Source organism: Pan troglodytes, chromosome 11, assembly GCF_028858775.2.
Source record: "Pan troglodytes isolate AG18354 chromosome 11, NHGRI_mPanTro3-v2.0_pri, whole genome shotgun sequence".
Classification (NCBI taxonomy): Eukaryota; Metazoa; Chordata; class Mammalia; order Primates; family Hominidae; genus Pan; species Pan troglodytes.
The window spans coordinates 33,072,225-33,089,720 of record NC_072409.2 but is presented as its reverse complement, the minus strand read 5'-3'; the positions used below and the strand labels follow the sequence as shown (position 1 = coordinate 33,089,720).

Here is a 17,496-nt window from a genome sequence, read left to right as displayed (position 1 = left end):
ATCATGATTCATTGCAGCCTTGTACTTCTGGGCTCAAGTGGTTCTCCTGCTTCAGCCTCCTGAGTAGCTGGGACTACAGGCATGTGTCACCATGCCCAGATAATTTTTTTACTTTATATGGCAGTGAGGTATTGCTGTGTTGTCTAGGCTGGTGTCAAACTCCTAGCCTTAAGCGATCCTCCCTCCTCGGCCTCTCAAAGTGCTGGGATTGCAGGTATGAGCCAGATACCTGGCCATTCAATTATCCTCTCTATCATTTGAGGTGCAAGTTGATTCAAGAGTAGCAAATAATTTTTATTAGAATCTATGTCTGCATGTTGTTACAGCATATTTCTGTTAGAAAATACACAGACCCTTTAGCCTCAAATATATAGACCTCAATCATTAATTTCAGAGAGGAATATCTTTAATATATAATTCAAACTTAAGTGGGAAATTTTCAAATCAGTAAGAGGGGCTAGTTAAAGGTCCATGAAAGAGCCTAAATGTAAGAGCTAAAACTGCAAAAACTCTTAGAAGAAAATGTAGCAGAAAGCTGCATGGCATTGCATTTGGCAATAATTTCTTGGATGGCACCAAATTGCACCAAAAACACAGGCAACAAAAGAAAAAATACATAAGTTGGATTACATCAATTAAAAACTGTACATCAAAGGACAAAAATCAACAGAGTGAAAAGTCAACCCATAGAAGATATTTATAAATCAGATATCTGGTAAGCAGTTAATATCTAGACTATCTGAAGATCTACTATAAAAAAAAAACACTGAAAATCACACAAGTGTTGGTGAGGATGTAGAGAATCGGAACCTTTGTGTACCGTTGATGGGAATGTAAAACAGTGCAGCTGCTATGGAAAGTAGTATGGAGGTTCCTCAAAAAATTAAAGATAAAATTAGCATATGATACAGCAGTCCCACTTCTGAGAATATATCCAAAAGAATTCAAAATAGGATCTTAAAAAGATATTTGCATAATCATGTTCATTGTAGCATTATTCACAATAGCCAAGAGGTGGAAGCAACCTAATGTCGGTAGACCAATAAATGGATAAAGAAAATATGGTGAACTGCCAGTCGTGGTGGCTCACATCTGTAGTCCCAGAACTTTGGGAAACTGAGGCAGGAAGATCACTTGAGTTCAGGAGTTCAAGACCAGCCTGCACAACGTAGTGAGATCTCGTCTCTATAAAAAGTAAAATTACCCAGGCATGGTGGCATGCACTTGTAGTCCCAGCTACTCAGGAGGCTGGGGCAGGAGGATCGCTTGAGCCCAGGAGGTTGCAGTGAGCTGAGATTATGCCACTGCACTCTAGCCTGGGTGACAGAGTGAGACCCTGTCTCAAAAAAACCTCAAAAACAAACAAAAACAAAGAAAATGTGGTGTATACATGCAATGGAATATTATTTTAGCCTTAAAAAAGGAGGAAAGAATGTCATATGCTACAACTTGCATGAAAATTGAGGACACTATGCTAAGTCAAATAAGTCAGTCATAAAAAGAAAGAGACTGCGTAATTCCACTTACATGAAACAAAAAGTAGAAGTGTGGTTGCCAGGAACTGAAGGAGAGGGAAAAAGGGAGTTGTGGTTCAATGACTAGAGTTTCAGATTTACAAGATGAAAAAGTTCTAAAAATCTGTTGTACCACAATATGCATATAGTTAATAGTGCTGTACTGTACACTTAAAAATGGTTAAGACAGTCAATTATATGTTATGCATTTTTTACCACAATAAGAAATAGGAAAATAAATTCTGACACATGCTATAACATGGATGAACCTTGAGGACATTATGCGAAGTGAAGTAATCCAGTCACAAAAGGACAAATACTGTATGATTCCACCCTGGAGTAGTCAAATTTATATAGACAGAAAGTAGAATGATAGTTGCCAGGGTGGCAGGGAGAGTGGAAGGGGAATATTGTCTAATGGGTGAAGAGTTTTAGTTTTGTAAGATGAAGAGAGTTCTGGAGATGGATGGTGGTGATTCTTGCACAACAGTTTGAATGAACTTAATGTCACTGCACTGTACACTTACAAATGATTAAGATAGTAATTTTATGTTGTCTTTATTTTATCATAATTTTTATTAAGTTCATGAAAGAGTCCCACTTGAGGTAGTAACAGTTTAAGTGCTAATTTTATACCTTATTTTAAGATGCAAGGCAATATAACATGTTTCTTACTAGAATGAGAAGATAATATAAATGCTTTTCAAAGAATTTTAAGTTTCCATGACAACATTTGAAAGTACTTTTTAGCACTTACAACCATCCATTCACATGAAATTTTATTACCTCTAGATATTAAAGGGGAAGAAGCTCTCAGTTCCTATGGTGGTGGTTGTAAGAAATGTATTTACTAGGCAAATAAATTATTTCCTCAAATCTTTGTTTCTTTTAAACAAGAAAAAGGAGTTGTTTTCTTGGGCACTTAGAGTTTGTGGAATGCCCCTGTCAAGTATGACTACAATAGACAGTTTGGAAGAAATAGCTGGAAATTAGATTGGTATTGTGGAGATGCTGTCATATTACAAAGGCTTTTAAAGGCAGACAGACAAATATAAAAATGTGAGGGCTGGCCAGGCGCATGGCTCACACCTATAATCCCAGCACTTTGGGTGGCCAAGGTGGGTGGATCACCTGAGGTCAGGAGTTCAAGACCAGCCTGGCCAACATGGTGAAACCTCATCTCTACTAAAACTACAAAAATTAGCTGGGCATGGTGGCATGTGCCTGTAGTCCCAGCTACTTGGGAGGCTGAGATAGGAGAATTGCTTGAACCTGGGAGGTGGAGGTTGCACTGAGCTGAGATCATGCCACTGCACTCCAGCCTGGGCAACAAGAACGAAACTTCGTCTCAAAAAAAAAAAAGAAAGAAAAAGAAAATAATAATAATAATAAAAGAACTGTGAATGGTAGTACATGAGTTGGGTGGTGGGGTACAAATGTGCATTTATTTTTATGGTTCATAATTCATATAACACAAATATTGTAAATACATAATGCTAGAGAAGAAAACAGTTTAAAAATTGCCTTTAAAAAATTGAAGTTGCCAAATACCATAAGGACTCAGTATCAAACTTCTTGCAGTTGTGTATGAATTTCCTAGGGGCAAGCTCATGCTCTATTCATCTGGGAATATCCAGGCCCTAATATAGAGGCTCACGCAGTAGAGAAGTAGATATCCATAAATGTTTTTTGAAAGAATGATGGGCTGGATTTCCCTGTTCTACTCTATTGCCACTTAATAATTTCTCATTCTCACAGAACACTTTATCCTCAATTCTGTATCTGTGTGAGTTGACACCAGCAGGTAAATTGTTCTCCAATCTAACCAGTATTTCTGTAAAATCAGTTATTTTTATTCATCTCTAAATAACTCATTTTATTCATTCATTTATCTCCCTTATACATACTATCCAAGTGATTATTCATATCTCTTCTTCTCTTAAGCCCTCTTGTTTGTACTCTTTCCAAAACTTATACCCTACAGAGAAAACTGAAACCATCTGGTGAATGCTCTCATCTGAGTTCTTATTTTCAGCAGGGCATGAATTCCATCTTACTTTCACTTTCCTTCTCTTCAGTCTGATGAACAGGCTACTTTCCTCCTTATAATTATTTTTGAAAATTCAAATAACACATACAGTAGTTCTCCCTTATCCATAGTTTTACTGTTCAATTTCAGTTATCCATGGTCAATTGCAGTCTGAAAATATTTAATGGAAAATTCCAAAAATAATTCATAAGTTTTACATTGTGCACTTTGCTTAGTAGCATGATGAAATCTTGCACGGACCTGCCCCATCCCACCCAGATACAGATCATCCCTTTGTCCAGCATATCCACACTGTGTATGCTACCCACCAGTTAGTCTCTTAGTAGCCCTATCAGTTATCAGATCAAAAAGACATAGCATATAGAGGGTTTGGTACTATCCACAGCTTCGGGCATCCACCGAGGGGTCTTGGAATGTATTCCCATGGATCAGAGGGAACTATGTACATTGTAGTGGGAGAGGAGAATCTCCCTCCTTCAGCTTTCATCTCAGCCCAGCCATACCAAGACAGGTGGTGAAGGGAAGGGGAAGACAATGCCTGCTCAGACAGTTCTTCTCCTTTCTCTCTCCCCACTCTAATTCTGACCCAGCATCTCTGGTCCATAGACCACCCTTCACTTCACTCCACTGTCCCCATTGTTCAGCATGGGCATCTGAATTGGAATAGAAACATCAGACGTAAGCCCTGAGTTTTGTTTCAACATACCATTTATTGGTAGCTATTGTATGCCATGGACTGCACCACATGCTTTGCGTATTGTTTTGATTTTTGCACTTGCTATCTAAGTTCTAAATGGCAGTTTAGAAATGAGCACAATCTTCCAACTGTAGTGATGCATGCCTGTATTCCCAGCCTACTGAGAGGCCAAGGCGGGAGGATCACTTGAGCTCAGGAGTTCAAGGCCAGCCTGGGCAACATAGCAAGATCCTTGTCTCTAAAAAAAAAAATAAATAAATATATAAATAAATAGAAATGAACATAACCTGTGAGTAAGTTAGGGGCTGACTATAGATTCTCAGTGCTAATAGTTCACATGGAATTTTTATTACCGTTTCCATTATTCTTATCAAAGTGTTTTATAATACATGTTTTATCTTCCCTAACACAGTAGTAAAGTCTGGCAGAAATCTTATTTTCCTTTTGTTTGCCTCCCATTTATAGTATGTGGAAAAAGCACTCCCATTTATGAGTGCTTCTTCAATGTACTGTATTTTGAAAAAAATTTGAGAGCTTTATAATCTGCCCTTGAGATAGTGTTCACATTTTGAGTAGAGCCATGAAGCTTGTGTTTTCTTAATGATTACTGTTTAGCCATTAAAAACTTTAACAGATTATGTGATCTATTCAGATAATGCTAATTGTGAATACTAATAAGTCTTTTTGATTATTGTTATCTGGTTGTTAGATTAATCAGTATCAATAGATGATCAGTATATTACCCTTTTTCTTACCAGTCAGTATGAATAAAATTTAAACCCCAGAGTAATTATGTATTCTTTTTAGCACAGTAAGTCAAAAGATTTGACTTGATATCATTTATAAATGAATGAAATGATCAACTCTAGCAACCGAATTAATTGTCTCCAAGTCAGAGATCAGCAATGATGCTTGGTTGTTTAAAAAGAAGGAAGATCCTTCATTTGATAATGCAGTTTAAACTAATTCTTTCATTCAACAAATACTTAGTACCCATTAAGTATGCATCAGATACAAAGTACAGTCCCCACATTTAAGGAGTTTGCAGTATAGTTGAGTCAGAATTCTCCTTTTCCTCCACAACACCTAGTAGAAGTCTTGTACATAGATGTTCAAAATTAATTCACTCAGCAAATATTTATTATGTGTGCCTAGTGTGTGCCAACAGTGGTTGACAGACGATGCCACATTCTTGCCTGGCTAATTTCTGTAGGTGGATGCTTCTTGGGAATTGCAAATATGTCCATATTTTTCATGGGTTACTAGGAATTAAAATTGGAAAATTATCTTCCATTCTCCCAGCATGTAGTGTTTCTTAATTAGTGAAAAAGAGGTTAAATTCATTAGACATCACAAGGCAATGGAAATCTTTCATAATAAAAACTGTTCTGCATTGAGAGACTTTCTTATTAATTGCAAATTTTTAAATCATATTTTAAGGAATATTTTTCCTTAATTTTAATCTGTCCTGCAAATATTGTGGTGGTAAATTAAACAAAATTTTAAAGCAAGAAAAATTAGCCCCCAGCATAGAAACTCTTTGTTTTGTATCTTTATTTCAAATAATGTGATGTTTTAAACCATTGGTTCACAATTAAAAGTGCTTTTGCCTCCTCAAAGATAATTGGCAATGTCTGGAGACATTTTTGGCTGTCACACTGGGTGAGAGCTTAGGGGGAGGCTACTGGAATCTTGTGGATAGAGGCCAGGGATGTTGCTAAACATCTTGCAATGCACAGGACAGCCCCCTACAACCAAGAATTGTCCAGCACAAAATGTCATAATACCAAGATTGAGGAATGTTGTTTTAGGTAGTATATTTGTAGAAAATGGTGAAAAGCATCCGAACATTGTATATAGCATATAACACCAAAACATAAGATATTAAAAACAGTTATTTCATTTTTTCTCCACTCAGGATATCTGTTTTATTCAACAGAAGGCTTTGGATGACATCTATGTATTAGGAAATATAGGTTCCAGACATTTCAAAGGCATAAGGTTCGAGTTCTCAAAGAGTTTGCATTATAAAAATAGAGATGATATATAAACAAAAAATTACAAAAGAATATGCCATGTTTTATCATAGAGCTAAGTAGTAAATAGCTTTGTTGGGTTGGTCAGAGAAGGCTTGACAGAAGAGATGAAGTTTGAGTAGTGTGTAGAAATTCTGCTCAGACGTCAACACTCAGGTGCTAGCTGGGAAAGGACAGCGCAAGCAGAGGGAACAGCATGTGTGAAAGCCTGGAAGCTTGTTAAACAGCAAGCATTGATTGTATGTTGTTTATTATGTTGAGATGAGTCTGGAGTTTTAGGTAGAGACCTGCTTTAGGAGGACCTTGAATCCAGGATATTTGGACTTCATCCTGAGGATAGGGATATGATATGACTAATCTGCATTGTACAAAGACCATTCTGATGGTTATATGCAGAATGGAGATGAGAAACACTTTACAGTATTTTAACTGACACAGTAGGAGGTCATGAAGGTCTGAGATAACATAGGAAGGTCTAATGTCAGGATGTAGTATCTCTTGAATGGTATAGGAAAACAGTAGATAAAAAAATGTAGGATAACTTGTATGTTTCACGGATGATGGAACCATTAGCCAGGACAGAAAATATAAAATCAGAAAGTACCTGGTGGAACTGATTTTTCTCCAAAGATGTTCTTTTTGAGGTATCTGTAGAACGTATGTTTTTTGGCCCAGGAGTTTATTGAATACTTGCCCAATTATGAGTATTAGCAATGGCACAAAGGAAGCATGGCAGCTTAAGGGGCAAAGAATTCCACTTCTAAATATGCCAGTGATTGTGTTTAAGGCCTTGGAAATATTACTTTTTTTTTCATCTGTAATGTTTGGAGTGTGGTGATGGAAACATACCTCTTAGGGGAGTTGATATAACTGATACTGAGCTAAAGAATAATAAATTAAGACTAAATAATTGACTATTATACAGCATTTGAAAAATTGTAGTAGTTAAACATTTTGGGGGCCATAGCAACCATTTACCATGATAAATGTTTATACACTAAAGTTAGGTTCCTAAGATCACTCATTTTGGTAGTCTTTGAGTAACATCGGCTGAGTTGCATGGATTGCCTCTGGTGTGCTTTAGATAAGCTTTTGTTCTTAGTTTTCTACTTTTCATTACTCATGTATAACTTTTACCTGCTTTTGCATTAGAAGGAAAACTTTGTCTTACTGGTTATATCCAAACCTCTTGTGCTAAGTATTTTTTATACTTTCACTGAAAAAAAAAAAAACACATACTACCTTCAAAATGTTAACTGAAAATGCCTTAGCTAATGAACATGAAAAGAAAAACAGTTGTAAAATGTTTGCTGTTTGCATTGTTTTAATGTTCTTCATTGAGGCTTCTCTGTTCATCAACCCTTTGAGCAGGAAGCAGTATAAGGTTTCTTATGATTATTACTACTAACACATTGTGAAGATCTTTTTCCTTTAATCCGTTTAGTACAGGATCTATTTAGTACTGGCCTGTGTCCCAGAATACCATCAGAGATAAGGCTATTATCCTTTCATTGAGTATTATCCTGGGAAAGTATTTATAAAATTGAACTCCATTGCACCTGCTGACCTCCTTTTTTAAATGAAGAAGGGGTGGGGATAGAGATTATGCTAACTGAATTCAGATGAAGCAGTGTATTTGGCAGCACTGACACAAAGTGCTTTAGTTAGGGCCTTTTGTTTTGTGCAAATCGATTCCATCTTGGACTCTGAAAGAAATAAGTTGACAATTCAGATCAGGAAGTTGATAATCACATTGGGTCCTCTGCACTTATTGGCGCAGTTGCTATTTTTCATGAGCAATTCTGTACTAGGACTCCTAGCTATTTCAGGATTAGTCTAAAATGTTTGTTTGCCATTATTGTCATGTTTTCTGCAAAACTGCTATAAATGTAATCTAGTGGCATTATATTCAAATATGAAAGACAGTACTCTTAGAAGAGTTAAATATTTAATATTCATGCTTAGCTTTTTAAAAAATAGATCATTAAAATGGAAAAGAATAGTCAAGCACAATTTTTAAAACTTAGTTTCTTATTGAGCCTACCTTAAGCTTAAAAAGCTTGAAGAACAGTGCCATGTAACTTGTAATTATTGCTTTAAAAATATTTTGCATTGTCAGATTACTCAGATTATCATTATATAAAATATATGCTACATGCACTCATTTCAGTATGCTATTAAGGCTCACATATTTAATCACTTAGGTTTTTTGCTGGTTTGGGGCAGCATTGCTAAATTAAATGGTGGTTTGTGCCTTTCTAAAAATTATTTTGATTGATAGGACAAGATATAAATGAAATAAATTTGCTCCCAATTTTGTTGTCCCATTAAATCAAGCTATATTCTTTTTTCTATGTTCCCTTCCAGTTCCTTCTCATATGGTCACATGCCTTTTCCATAATTAACTCAGTGTTGCAGTCTGCTGTTCACATTATATTTTAAGATTTTTCCATGGTGGTACAATATAAAAGTTCAGTATCTTCATAATACAAATGCAAAGCTATTCTGTTTATTTAATAATAAAGTATTTGACCAAATTAGTAATCTGGTGTGAACATCAGTTAATCAAATATAAACAGTTTATGTGATGAAATGCAGCAAAATTAGAACTGGAGCCTGGGTCTCCTCGCTTAACAATATATTATACAATGAACCTTCCAGTATTCTAGTTGCTGTATTTTAAAATTAACGGATCAGGAAAATAAGACGTATATTGGATTTAGTGGACTTTATCCATTTCAATTATCTATACTAAGGAAATCAATGTATATACCAGCTTCATAGAGTTATAGTAAATTATATAACACATAAATGTATTATGTAAATTTTACATTGTGTACATTTTACATATATTAGATATGTGTTGGCCATATAATCAGAAAAATTAATTTTTTTTGCATAGCCAATCTAAAGTTGAATTTAAGCTGTCTTAAACTCTGAAAACTAGGAATCACTTTTATCAATTTATCAGTTTTATCAATTTTTTCAGTTTATTTACAGTTAGGAATGTTTCCTGCTTTTTAAATAAGTAATGTATTATCTGAATTTACATGTGTTATATGCATTAATTGTAAACATTTAGTAATTGAAAGCATAGGAAAAACTGGCATAATGTGTAGCTGAGCACAGGCTTTGTAGTGAAAGAGATGTGGTGTTTAATCCCAGTTCTACTCCTACTAGCTCTGTGTTCTTAGGCAAGTTATTTACCTTATCTCTTAGCCTCTATTTCCTTTTCTTTAAAGTAGGCTTAATAATACCTGCCTTACAGAATTATAGTAAATTGTATAATACATAAATGTCATCTTGCAGAGAACCTGACACTCAATAAAGGTAGTTCTAGTATTTATTGTTATTACCTTTAATATTAATTAAAATTTGTACATGAATTACATTAATAGTAATTTTAGAGAAGAATCAGTTTTAAATGATTGAGGACTTATAATATGGATCAAATCAGATTTTTATGAATTCTATAATGTTTGGAAAGTTGCATATGTTGAATAATACAAAATTAAAATGAATAATAAGAGAATTTTTTCAGACTGTTCTGCCACCTAACATATAATTTTTCTTTCAACAGGTTCAGCCCTATGTAGCTACAACCTAAAGCCTTCTGAATACACTACATCTCCAAAATCTTCTGTTCTCTGCCCCAAACTACCAGTTCCAGCGAGGTAAATTTTATTGCAAAGTTGTTAACTTGTGACTGTTGTTTTTGTAGGTAAATTTTAAACAATATATGTTATTCTGAGAAAATAGTCATTTGATACCTGTTGGCCAGGTCCAATACTTTTATAAAAAAAATTTTAAAGTAGCAATAGAAATGACATTATATATTTAATATTTAAAAACAACACATAGGCAACCAACTTTTCTTGTTCTGACATATTTAAAATTTCTTTTAGGGGCTTGCTTTTTTTGTTTTTATTTTCATGCCATAATTTTTAAGTGCACAAAACCACTGAACTGCTGTAAAATCTGCAACAATCTTAGAAACCAAGTCTCACAATCTCCAAAGAGTTTTTTTGATTTATCCTAGTAATATTTACTGGGATTGTTTTAAATTTATTTTGTAAATTTAGGAAGTCTGCCAGTGATTATTCCCCATAGTTTCTTTCAGGTTATATTTTTTAGGTAACATTCTCTGTATTAGGTTGTTTGCTATATCTTATCCAAGGTCTTCTTCAACAAACATTTATTATTAAGTACCTACTGTGCATAATGGATACAAAGATGAAACAAGAAATGTTCTTTGGAAGGACCTCAAAGTAGTGATAAGTAAAGCAACATTTAAAATTATAAATAGATTTTTTGAAAGGAAATGAATTATCAAGCATTGTAAAATATATGCTCAGAATTAGGTAGGTATACGTATCTGTATATGTGTGTATGTATATTTGTGCACACACACACCCCCACATACTTTGGAGTGTTGGTCAGATCACAACCTTAGTGTATATTGCCAACTGTGTGTAACATGAGTCAACTTCTCCAGGAAAATGTACTTGAGGCCACTTTAATTGTATCTCAATATATTATAGGAAGCTGTTGTATAAAAAATTTTGAGACTCATGTCTACTTTCTTTTGGATTACTTATGGGTGTAACTTGGGTTTTATTAACTTGAATTTGAAATTTTCTGTTGAAAGTAGAAAAAAGATATATCAGTTAAATATATTTTCAGCTCATTAATCTTGTCAAGTTGCTATTGAAAAATCAAAATTTAAAGCCTGTAGACATAAAACTAAAGGGACTATTTTAAAAGATAGTAAGAGAGACTTACAAATTATGGCCTTAAACCAACAGCTACGGAGATTACATTCATATAAATTGAGAATATTAGGGAGGCTGTGGCAGTAAAGAAAAGGGGATCCTTTGAATAGTCTTAGGAGAAAATTTATCCATATAAAAATTAGAAAAGCTCTATACCCTTATCTATCCAACTGGTAAAGTCTGTTTTAAATATATTCTTTGAATATAGAATCATGCTCTCAAGATTAAAACATATTATGACAGTATAGCCAGAAAGCCTGGGTGTGAGAGGGAGGTCTCTGCTCCTGTGTAATAGGGGCAGGATGTCAGGTGGGGGCAGCTCAGCTCATCCTGCACATCCTTCCCCGCCTCTGACCTCTGATGCCACTATGTTGAGGACTGCCTGTTCCTGGTTATTTTGGGTTTTCCAGTTTTTGGTACACACATGCATCTCACAATGTCCTAGGGGTATTCACTGGAAGACAAAGAATAGTATTAGGGGAGAAGATTTTAGAGATGGACAGAAATGGCTTCTAACAAGGTCATCATCTGATATCTCACTAATCTAAAATGCAGTGCTGAACCTATACCATCTGAAAACTGACGGCATGCTGTGTTTATGCTGTGTTTAAAGATCCTTATGTTTTACTTATTTTAGTGCATCACAGTCTAAGTATGTTATCACTTTTGTCTGAACTAAGCCAGTTGGAAAGTAAAAGAGAAGAACATTTGATAGAAAGAAGGCAAATCTTGTAAATACCAGAGCTATATAGTATTAGATAAACAAACTGAAAGGATCTGAGAATAAGAATAAATTTGTTTTAATAAAAAGACTTGAGGCATCACCCCATTCCACCCATCATTGTATTAGATACCAAGTCTCCAAAGATGAGTAAGACCTAGTCTCTGTCTTTAAACTCATAGTCTAGTAGGGACTATGTTTTTGGTGACTTTTTTTTAATGGCAAAAGACCAGCACCAGGCAAAACTATGAGGCAGGCAAGTACCCCTCAGCATCCTTCACATCTCTTTTGGTGTCCTTCTAGGAGCATACTACTGGGACGGAAGGACCTGAACTTTGAGATAAGTCTGGGGTGAATTCCATATAATTGCTTTCTGTTTGTCACCTTGAGCAAGTCTCTTAACCTCTCTGTAAACCAAGTTTCCTCATGTGTGAAGTGGGAATAGTCATACTCCCCTCAAGGATTTGTAAGAATTAAACAAGATAATATACATTAAACATCTATGTGCTTGGCACTTGACTTAGGAGGTATTTCTTTAAACTTCTAGAACCTCTTCCTTTGGCCCATCTTTCTTGGGTATCCAGGGGCCTTCTACAGCTAAAAGCAGCACCTGTTTTAGAGAAAAGCAATTGTAAACTAATTTTCAATGAAGCATTAGTGACACATAATAACCAGATGATTACCATTCCTAAAAGCTTTTGAATTTTAAAAACAAATGCCTAGAAAGAGTTGTATTTTATCCAAATTCATAACTCTCTGTTGGTGAAATGCCAACCATGGTGGCAATATGGGGAATAGCTAGCCAGTATACTTACAGTGCTTTTAGAAATAGCCAGAGAGAACAGCAATAGTAGAAACAGATTACATAAATTCAGTTTATTCATCATGTATTTGGGCACCTCTGGCTGCCAGAAACGTTACTAGGTGCTGGGGAATTAATGATACAATAATGTAGAGATGACAAATTAATAGCCAAAGGCCAGATGCAGTGGCTTATGCCTGTAATCCCAGCACTTTGGGAGGCCAAGGCAGGTGGATTGCTCGAGGCCAGGAGTTTGAGACCAGCCTGGCCAACATGGTGGAACCTCGTCTCTACCAAAAACACAAAAATTAGCTGGGCATGGTGGTGCATGCCTGTAATCCCAGCTACTCAGAAGGCTGAGACATGAGAATCACTTGAACCTGGGAGGTGGAATTGTAGTGAGCCAAGATTGTGCCACTGCACTCCAGCCTGGGCAACAGAGCAAGACCCTGTCTCAAAAAAAGAAAGAAAGAAAGAAAGAAATTAATAACCAAGAAAAAAATGTTATCTGTTCATATTTTTCAATGGAGGATTCAAGGATAAATTAACATTTACAAATCATCTACTACATGCCAGCTATCCCACAGTATCTCTCATATATATTATCTCATTTAACCTTCACAAAAATCTGTCAAGATATTGCCCCCAATTTGTAGATGAGGAAAAAGAAGATGAGAGAGGTTAAGTTATCTAAAGCCACACCACTAATTGTTGCAAATTGGAATTTGAATCCAGGATGTTGTAGTCTATACCACAGTGAGTGTTCAACAACAACAAAGAGTATAGGAGTGAAAGAAGGCCGGGCACAGTGGCTCATGCCTGTAATCCTAACACTTTGGGAGACCAAAGTGGGAGGATCGCTTGAGTCTGGAAGTTCAAAACCAGCCTGAGCAACATAGCAAGACCCTCTCTCTCTATAAAACATAAATAAATGAATAATAAAAATGTTTTTAAAAGGGTGAAAGAAGAGAAAAAAGAAACACCACTCCATGTTTAGACTCGTAATTCCTGCCTTTACTGTACTATAGAGATATTGCCAGAATACTTTATTGTTATACTTACTTAAATAAAACTTTGGCTAGAAATCATGTGTAATTGTTTATTTATAACCTGAGGTTCTAAAGTAATTATATGAGATGCAGACCCCTGCCTTCTTGTGAAGGCAAATGGGCAAGTGGTATTAGGCACTGTTTGTCATCATACTTTAGGGAGCTTATTAACTGTGATGATCTGAACTTAAAGGCAAATGGACAGTATGTTTGCCAAGGTAAGATATAATTTTCATATGAGGGACTAATGTAAAAATTTTTAAAAGACTCATTATAAGTTCATTTTGTTCTTGTTGACTGCTTCAGCAAGTAAAACAGCATCACTTCCTAATGTGACTACATCGACTTATTAAAGATTCAATATTTGGTGGAAGGTAGAAAAACTTACTGTATATAGAATACTTTATGCTTGTCCTTTTAATTAAGAAGCACAAAATGTGTCATTTAGGTAAGATACTAAAGTAGAAACGATCTCGTAATACTAGCTCCTCAAAAGTATTATTTTCTCAGAGGTATATGAAATCGGTGAATTCACCTCCACCTAAATTCATTAAATCACATGGGATTTAAACGCTAAAATATAAAACAAACCATTTCAATGACACGATTATTACTTAATTTTTTTTGATAAGAAAACAATTGAAATATCAAAACCCTGTGGCTGGCAGAGTTGTTTTTGTTTGGGGAAAAGTTGAGGAAAAGAATGACAAATAAGGAAATCTAGTTTGTTTAGATTTCAAACAAGGGAATCTAGTGCTTTTTACTTTAAAGCTAAGTATTTCATCTTATTTTTGAATAATGTGCCTATATATTATTTCTTCTTATGTTTGCCTTCTATTTTTGTTATTCATTACCACTAGGAACAGATTTTGACTATCAGCTAGACAATGTAGTTAATCAGCATGTGCTAATTTTATACCTTTAAATTTAGAGTATCAGGTTGTTGTTTTTTTTTAACTGACATAGATTGAATTTTGGTGCAAAGGACTGTTGTTATTTTGCTCCAGTTCTTTGAAGAATACTTATGAAAGTACTCTTTCCAATTGGCCAACTGTTAATAAACAGTGTAAAAATGTTTGAAAGGTTAAGTTCAGGGCAGATATTACCCAGCATTTCCTCCTAAATAAAAATGAAGGATTTTCATTTTGAGAGTTCTGGTCATTCTCTTTTAAAATCATCTATTCTCATCCTAAATTTGAAAAGAAAAAAAACACTGAACATATTGGGCATCCTGTTCCTATATAATTTTGTATCGTCGATTTATGGGTGCCCTCTTGGATGGTGATGATGATGATCTGAAGAGACTTACAGAGTGCTTACTCCTACTCTTTCAGCTAACTAATGGAGAAAGTAAGAGAGAGAGATGGAGTTACAGGCAGGGTGCAAGGTTAGAAGAATTGGGGCTTTTGTAGTTGCCTAGCAGGAAAAAGAAAACAGGAAGGCAGGGCCGAGAAAAATAGTGGGCACTGAAAACAAGAAAAAGACATCAGTATCCTTAAGTGAATATATTTTATGTTCAAGGTTGGAGGCAAGTGAGTTAAACAGAGACTAAATCACACATGATAGGGTAATAAATAAAGAGGATGGAGTTATAGATAATCATGAAACAGAGAGGATTTTAGTTTTGAAGGATAGAGAACCAGGCTTTATTTTAAAAATATGGTTAGAAGAGTCCTTAGGCAGAGATATTAACTTGCAGAGATGGCATCCACACAACATCAGAAAAGAGGCTTCATCATGACAAAGTTGTCAGTTTAAAGGTTTCTGTCACACATCAGCTTCTATTGACTTAGAAATCTACAGTTAATCCTTTTTGATTCTCATAATATTTTTAACTAAATCTACTTCACTTAAAGGTATTCTATAATTTAATATCATTTTGCATCATTAGTGAAGCACTTTTTGGTTAAAAAAACAATGATTTGAATACCTGTAATTCAAGCATTTCTTAGAATGCTGTGGCTTCCTGTGCTTTCTGATACAATATCAAACCTTTGGCATTAACTTTCACTAATACCATTTTGGAGGTTGACAGAAATACACAGGGATGCAAGAGGCAATTTTAAAACACAAATATTCATGTCATATTGTTATGTCATCATTTTTTGATATATTTGCTAAAGCAAGACTAAGGCAAGGCTAGATCTTTAAAATTATATTATTTTAACGTTCCACCAAATATGACAGCATGAAAGATGTTACTTTTTCTTACCATCAATGGTGCTCATTTACTAACATTTAAGGGAAACTAATACATAGTGTGCTTATATTCTTATTTGAAAAGAAGCATTTTTTGAGGAAGGAAACAAGGATAGTGTTTTGCTTCAGGTCATACAAAGTTGCTTTGCTGAGATTAGAAACCTTGTAGTGCCCAACCATGTAATTTTATCCGCTCATTGGACCAAAATATAGTGCCAACCAAGACTGAGGAACACATTTGTATCATTCCAGTTAAAAATGTAGTTGTAGCTGGGACTTAAAGTTCTGTGAACATATTTTCATGGATACCATTTAAAAAAAGTTGTAAGAACAATTCTGGAAATGTGGGATTCACGTTAACGATGGCTAAATTTTAACATAATGCACATATAAGTGTGTATTTATGCATGGACATACGTATGGCTCTCATAGAATCCGAGTAAATCACAACCAAAGGCATATTCGTAGTTCTTTGCTTAAAATCTCTTATTGATTAGTGTATACTGTCCTCTCAGAAGTTGAACCATGTTGTAACAAAACAGATTAATGTCACAGTTTACACATAGCTCTAGTCTTTCACAAGTAAAAGTTTCAGTCCATATAAGCCTAATATAAATGACTAAGTAATTGGTTATTTTACATCTTTTTAGACACAGATAATCTTAGATTAATAGTAACTGATAAAAAGAAAATAGCCCAGAATTCTGTGATCCTAACAAGTCCAGTATTTTTCACTTGTTAATTATTTTCTGTTCTCATGATTATGTGTAATCTTTTATGCAGAGATATCACATTAGATATACTTTTCCCCTTATATTATTACATTATAAGCATTTCCATATATTAGTACTCATGGTTACTGTTTTAAATAGCTGCCTATTACGCTGTTTGTTGATGTCTCAGCATGACTTTGTTTATATGAGAGGTATTAAGCTTATGCTGTAAACACCTTTATTAATCTGAGATTTTGTATGCTGTTTTGTTAGAGGAAACATTCTATTAATGGTGGCACATTTCAAGTAAAAGCATGTGCTTTTTATTTTTAAATCGCTTATGGCAAAAATTCATTTTCAGTTCAATAAAGTATGTGTTTGTAAGCTTTGTCATCTGCCCCTTGACTGGTAGATGTGCAGGCTAAGGAGTTCTAAGTGTTTGGTTTTGCTTTTGGTAGTTGTGTGTGTATGTGTGTGTGTGTGTGCGTTTCTTTTCAGAAGGGGAGGGTAATGTCTTCTGTTGGAACATGCACTCCACCCTCTTTGATAAGGCTTGTGGTAAGATTTGCATCACTACCCATGACAGTCATCCTCATAGCATTAAGCACACAGCTCTTAGCTCCCATAATGATGTGTGGAGGGTGGAGTGTATTGCAGCCATATTCACCTTTCATTTGTGTGTTTGATGTGGCATTTATATTAAGTAGGAGTAATTTTTTTTCTGATTTTTTTTTCTTGTGTCACCAGTGCACCTATTCCATTCTTCCATCGCTGTGCTCCTGTGAACATTTCCTGCTATGCCAAGTTTGCAGAGGCCCTGATCACCTTTGTCAGTGACAATAGTGTCTTACACAGGCTGATTAGTGGAGTAATGACCAGCAAAGAAATTATATTGGGACTTTGCTTGTTATCACTAGGTAATTGTTTTTCTCATTATTAGCTA

The 17,496-nt window shown here is 35.0% G+C and overlaps 1 protein-coding gene across 5 annotated transcripts in view; it reads left to right on the top strand.

Annotated features, from left to right (window-relative positions):
* The window catches only part of SLC44A1 (solute carrier family 44 member 1), a 196,416-nt gene that overhangs the window by 95,822 nt on the left and 83,098 nt on the right, over positions 1–17,496 (top strand). For all 5 annotated transcript variants that reach the window (XR_010148599.1, XM_009457052.5, XM_054658915.2 and 2 more), the window contains exons 5-6: positions 9,878–9,971; positions 17,301–17,470. Coding sequence is in view for 4 of the 5 variants with exons in the window: in XM_009457052.5 (XP_009455327.4) it covers positions 9,878–9,971; positions 17,301–17,470 (264 nt within the window). In the remaining variant the exon portion in view is untranslated. The remainder of the gene's footprint in view (positions 1–9,877; positions 9,972–17,300; positions 17,471–17,496) is intronic.